Here is a 6,747-nt window from a genome sequence, read left to right as displayed (position 1 = left end):
TAGTTTTACTAAACTATATAAATAATAGATTGCCCAGAGTTGCTATAAATGTTTTCATGACATTTCTCATCAGCCCCAAAATATTAGTTATCTCCTACTACATAGCTCTTTGTTCAAAGGTAATTTCCTTCACATATGGTTTTATTTTCCCTTTCCGTATGTATCCGTATCTTTTTCTCAAAACTTATCTCTGCCAATCCACATGCTACAGTTTTTTTCAAAATGTGGTTCCAAATTAATCTCTAGAATACTTTATGTAGCATCTAGGGGTATCCTTCCCTCAACTTACACATGGATTCCTTTGAATTTTGAAACTCCAGATGAAGGCACTCTGTGGATCCATATCTCCTTAAAAATATAGCTTAGGATCCCCCTTCTTTTTTTTTTCTTTTAGTCAATTAGTGGGCATAAGTCAAAGTGGGGAAAAACACTTAATGAAATAGCCTAATAAGTAGAAGAATAGCATTCCTCTCATATGTATAGAACATGATTACTCCTACAAATACACATAAAATGGTAACAGGGATCAAATCTAGGCTCTACACATGAAGGAAAATATGTATAGGGGACACCTGTGAGGGGCAACTCCACCTCTGAGGCTGCACTGCTCCACTGTTCCTAATAGGCCTGTTTCTCACTGGTCTTACATGGTACATTATCTCTTCTGGGAATTGTTCCCACTATTCTCTTATAGCCAATATTCAACATTGTTGTTATGGACTTGTGATTGCTGCCAGGTGAAGATAAACTAGGCATGAGTTTTTGAAGTTGCTCTCAGCTTCTAGCTTCTGGATTCAGCTGGAATCCTTGGCAAAGGTGCTGTTTCTTTCTCTCAAGCACATGAATTGACCCTGAAATGATTCTTTTAAAGTCCAGAGACTTGATTGCCACAGCTCCATTAAAAAGGGGAAAGAAAACTAAACTATTGGACTAGGGGGGAAAAACTCTCCAGTTGCTTTTATTCCATATAAAGGTTTGAGTTGGATTTTTTCCCCCCTGTTTCTCTGAGCCTTAGCTGGAGTGGATGTTTGCTGAGAGATTTCTTACTTCAGGTCAAGCTCTTTAGCACAGAGTCAGAGTCACACAAGCTAAGTAGTACTTTTGGATTTAATTCTATTTTTTAACCTACTATTTTTTATTTATTACTATTTTTATTAAACCTAAATGTAATGAACAGCAGAGTGTTAGACAGTAGTATTTCCTAATTATTAAGGGCAAACCACTTAATGGGTTTATTCTGACTTAGAATTAGAAATCCCTTATGGAGCTCTATTTAATTCTCAGTTACTCAATTATATTTGGCTTGTCAGTCAACCAACACTGTTTTATTTGTTTGTTTGTTTGTTTGTTTTTAATTAATTTATCTATCTAGCGCCAGTTTTAGAGGTTGTCTTCCCAGTGAACTGAGAGATTCTACACCTTGAGGTTTAGGTTCTTTAACTGCAAAACTCTTTTCCCACTCAAATTAGTTGGGTGGCAAAGGGAGGTAGGAAGTAGAAGAATTAAACCAAGCCAAGGACAAAGTCAATGTCTTCCCCCTGACAGTGATTTTTTTTTTTTTTACTTTTCATGTGTATGTTTGGCTGGTAAACATTTTCAGGCTTTGAGTTCTGCTCTTCTATGACTAACTTTCTGTATTGTGGTTTGTTTTGTCTCTGAATCAGTATCATATATTAAACCTTGTATAATATATATTTTGGGACTTGTGTCATTATTCTTACTCTCTTTGGTTCTTTCCATGTAGATCTTTCTTTCCAACTAGAATTTTAGCTCTTTAAGGAAATGGGGAATTTGTTGATTAATTATTTGGCATGTTGTCCATTAGTTAATTGACTAATTTTTGAGTAAGGAGAATCTGTGTGGTCAACATTTTCTGTGTCCATTATCTGAAGATATCATGGAATCACTAGGATCTCTGAGCACTCTCAGATAACACTTAGATCATTTTCTTTCATACTTCTCTTGTCACAAGTTAAATTTGCTACTGTGCCCAGAAGCAGCCACTTAGATGGCATGGAAACAAAACCAATCTCCCATAAATGTGAACGTAAGTACTAACTCACCATATCCCACATGTAGAAAGCTGAGTTTCTGGATACATAGCCAGAAGAACTCACTTTCTTTGCAAGGCTGAGAGGGACCATCTAGCCTCCTTGAGTAGGAATCGCCTCTATAAAAGACTTGATAAGTTATTATCTAATGATAATGATACAGTGCCTGACATTCATATAGCACTTAAAGTTTACAAAGTGGTTTACATACATTATTTAATTTGGTCCTACAAACCAAATGATAAGGTAGGCATTACAACTATTCTTTACCCAATTTTTCACCTGATACTGAAAATATTGAATATATTGAGTTCTGAGGACTCCATCATTCTCTGACACTGCCCATTCTACTCAGAGATCATTTTAATTATTAGGAAGTTTTTCCTTAAGGTAAGCTGAAATCCACTGCCTTGTTCTGTCTTTTGGAGTCTAGTAAAATATGTCTAATCTCTTTTCCCCATGACAATCATTCGAATACTTCATTCCAGCTATCATTAATGATAGAGTAGAAAGATTTCTGACTCAAGACATACTACTTCTGTGACTTTGGGCAAATCATGTACACTCCTTTCCCTCAGTTTTTTCAACCATAAAATTATGAGACTTGATCAAATAGTCTCTCCCAACTTTAAATTTGTGATTCTTTGATTCACTTAATTTTTTTTTACTACTAGTCATATTCTGTCCCATACTTTCTAGTTCCTTTTCCATAATAATTTCTTCTCTTAGGGTAGATTCTGGCTTGTCAATGTGTTTTGCAGAGAACTGGGCAAAAAACCATAGCTGTGGTCTGATCAAGGCAGTGAATAGCAGCACTAGCACCTTGATAACTCTAGATAGACTGTTTCTATTAATTCAGCTTAAGAGGCCATGAGCTTTTGGGGAGGGGGGCTTCCATAGCTACTGTTGATTTGTATTATGTTTCCAGTTTATTAAAAACTCTAGATCTTTTTCACATGATCAAATGGTTAGCCAAATATATTCTATTCAGTATCTATGCTCATTTTTTTTAAAACCAAGTCTGAGACTTTATATTTGTCCTATTAAGTTTCACATTATTGTATGTGACCAATTGTTCTGGCTTGTTGAGATCATTTTGGATGTCAGTTCTGTCATCCAATGTGTTATTTACCATCTACAAATTTGATAAGTACACTATCTACTCCTTCATCCAAGTTACTGATAAAAAAAAATGTTGATTTGGAAAGGACAAAAGTCGAAGATCCTTTTCTAGATGGTCATTTATTCATTAACCATTACTCTTTGGGTGCTATCATTCCACCAGTTCTGAAATCACTTAAATTTATTATTTGACTCAACAGTAATCTGAGTAAGCAGGAGAAAGAGTATCATTTGATTTGAACCCTTGACTATATTTATTCAATTCTAAAAACTTAACATTATGTGGAAAAATTAGCTATCTTCATAAACAAAAATAAAATGATTAAATATATTAATATTAAACTATTAATTCAAAATAACACTATCAGTATAGCATTGTATTCTTATTTATATATTATATATAGGAAAATATAGGAAATACTACCATCATCATCACCATCATCATAATCACAAGTCACCCATTACCTAAAAATGGAGTAGTGTCAGCACTATCATTTCTCTTATAATTTAATCTCCCATAGCAATCAAGCTGGTTACTGAATAAGGTACTATATTTTAAAAGACCACTTTACGGACTGAAGCAATTTAATAGTAAGCATCTAACTGAACAAACTAAGACTTTCCACTTCACTGATTTTAGTATATGAACCATAAAAGTCTCCATCAATACCAACTTTAATGTGGTTTTCTCCTACCATTTTCAAAATAAGTGGAGATTCAATAAAATATTTCCAATCCTATTATATTTCTTTGTAGATGCTGTTAGTGAAAAGACAATAATGTAATGGCCTGTTGCACAAAACAATTGCATATGGAGTTTATGTTTCTAAGCTCAATTTCTAGGCCACAACATATGCATCTATGTTTTCTTTATTGACTGACATCTCAAGGCTCATTGACTTTTCCACCTCAATCACAGTTTAAAGAGATTTACAGTTTTTAATGGGAATAAAGTCCAGAAAAATGGTAGTGATGATGGGGACCCAAATGGAAAGGAGCAAGCATGTAAAGAAGGGCATCCTAGAAAAGTTTAGGCATTTCTTTTCTCCAGCTGAAAGCTTTCAAAAAGGGAAGAAACTAAAAAGAAAGTTGACTCGATCCTATTATTCAAGTAACACTTAGATGGAAAATCACTGAAAACTAAGTAAGGAATGTTGCTTTGTGAAAACAGTTCTGGACTCAAGGGAGCAATAGCATCAAAAATATATTAAAGGTAACTGTGCAATTTTGCATATTTCATTTAATAAGATGTCACTACACTTTAGTAGACAGATAGGAAGGTTGGACATCTGTAACATTGGGAAAATCTGAAACATAACAAAAAATGCTTAGTTTGGAAAGACTTGAAAGGACTGATCATTTCAGGGGGTGGTAATTTTATGAAAATCTAAATTTCTAACAATTTTTTGATTCATAACAGAAGAGTAAACACTTATTAGATTCACATGTACTTTCATATGTCAAAACAATAAATATACTACATGCTCAAATAATAATACTGTTAAAACATCCAATTTGTTTTAATTTATCAGGTTTGCAAGACCATCTCTAAACTGTATTTTGATAAATAGAACCATTAAAAAACATTTAACAAGAACATCACAAATATGAACCAATTTGCCATTGAAAATATGACAGTTCTCCATATTTAGTTCATTAATCTCAATTATAAGACTAAAAACTTCTTAAGACCAAATATAAATTCCCAACATGCAATACATTAAATAGTATTGACTAAAACACACATAATCAGGATGTTTAACTTTCCAACATTGTTACTTACAGATTTATTGTTATTGCTAAGAAAAAATTTATTTTGAAGTTACGTATGTTAAAATGTTTTTTAAAACTAAAGATATTGGTTCTATAAATTCCTCCTTACAATTATATTAAGGGTTAAAGTTTTCTGGAGGCCATACCACATGAGCAAAAGAACCATTGCAAAAACTGTATTTTACTGATGGGGAGTAAGATAACTCCACCAGAAAGCTAAATTGCAAAACATGTATAGTAAAACAAATTAAATGCAGTACTCTAAAACTTTGTATCCAATTGGTAACATATAACCAGATATTCACAGACCTCTTGAAAAGAAACAGTTCGCCATATGTTTTGCATGTTGAAGTTTGCAAGATTAGTTGAAAGTTTTCGCCTTCCTTTTCCCACTTTCCCCTCCATCGCTGAACTGTGCTGGATAGTCTCGAAGTGATATACATTTTTTCTTAGCAATCCCTGGAGCAGCTATTTCCTTAACTGAAAGGCAAAAATAATAGCATTAAATATAAACCTTTACTTAATATGATCCAAGTAAAATCGGTTTGAAAAAATAATAACAAACATGATTAGGTCAACAGTATGTACTTGAGGGTCATTGACATTTTTCATTTATTAAAATTATCTTTTTGGTATTTGGGAATGAAATTATTTACTGAAGGCCTGGTAGATTTTTATGCCTATTTTAGATGAAAAAAAATGTAGTTATTTGAAAAGTGAATCACTAAATATAGTTGTTTCCCAACTTCTATGCCTAATAATTTTTATAAATAAAAACACTCTAATGATTGGGTATTTATGAAATAAGTAAACATTCTCAATTTTCCTGATTTACATATTGTTGTTAGTTTCTTTTTTAAAAAGTATAGATTTTAATATATTGGAGAAAATCTTGCAAATAGCAACTATTATCAGAGATGGAAATTAAGATTTGTGAGATCAAGGTTGAAAGCGGTCATATCCTTTTACTCTGGAAGAGAAAAATAAAAGTTAATAAATTAGGAATATTTTAAACAATATTTTAATCACTGATTTTTCATCATCCTTGGAGACAGAACAAGTAGAGACAAGCAAACATTAGTGCAGAAGAGTTGGACCAGCCGCAGAACATCAAACATCAAGTATAGTTCAGCCTGGTAAGCAGAAGACTAATCCTGCCTTCTGAATCTGAATCTGGGGACAAAGAGTCAGAAAGAGAGGTAATCTTGAAGATGTAGCTTAAGGAGCAGGGAAGTGGGTCATGATATATCTGATATTAACTCATAGGCTTGTGGATATCATGTATCAGACTCAATAAAGCCCTTCTTGACAGTGTGTTGTTGAACTGCATTCAGTTAGCAAGAAGCTGTTGACTATAATCAATGACAGGATAAACAATCCCCTATCATGTTAATTTATGTAGACAGAACTTCATAATGGAAATAGATGAGATTGGTTGACTTTTCATAGTCCTTTCCACAGCAACAGTTTTTACAGAGAAAACAAAAATCTTTCTTGCTCTGGGTATTAATATTTAATTGTCAACTTAGATATTTAGGCATATTTTAATAAAGAAGAGACTAAATAAAGGATTAAGAAACTTTAGAGGAATCATTCTCCAAGTTCAAGTTTGGCATAAGAGGTGATTAATATCAGTTGTGAACACTTTTTCCTATTGCACTGTTATTTTTAAAAAAATATTGAGGAACTTGCTCAAGTTTCAAGGCCACTAGGGGCAACAGAAGACTGAAGATATGGGATTAAATCTTGGTTCTGACACAATTCATTTGGAGCCTTGGACAAGTCATTTGACTACTGATTG

At 33.1% G+C, this 6,747-nt stretch overlaps 1 protein-coding gene across 4 annotated transcripts in view; it reads right to left on the bottom strand.

Moving 5' to 3' along the window:
* Positions 1-4,396: 4,396 nt before the first annotated feature.
* The window catches only part of LRRIQ1 (leucine rich repeats and IQ motif containing 1), a 295,150-nt gene continuing 292,799 nt past the window's right edge, over positions 4,397-6,747 (bottom strand). For all 4 annotated transcript variants that reach the window (XM_056798583.1, XM_056798581.1, XM_056798582.1 and 1 more), the window contains one exon: positions 4,397-5,426. Coding sequence is in view for 3 of the 4 variants with exons in the window: in XM_056798581.1 (XP_056654559.1) it covers positions 5,308-5,426 (119 nt within the window). In the remaining variant the exon portion in view is untranslated. The remainder of the gene's footprint in view (positions 5,427-6,747) is intronic.

The sequence above is a fragment of the Monodelphis domestica genome, chromosome 5 (assembly GCF_027887165.1).
Source record: "Monodelphis domestica isolate mMonDom1 chromosome 5, mMonDom1.pri, whole genome shotgun sequence".
NCBI classification, from domain to species: domain Eukaryota; kingdom Metazoa; phylum Chordata; class Mammalia; order Didelphimorphia; family Didelphidae; genus Monodelphis; species Monodelphis domestica.
The sequence above is the reverse complement of the archived record's forward strand: the minus strand, read 5'-3'. Positions and strand labels throughout refer to the sequence as shown.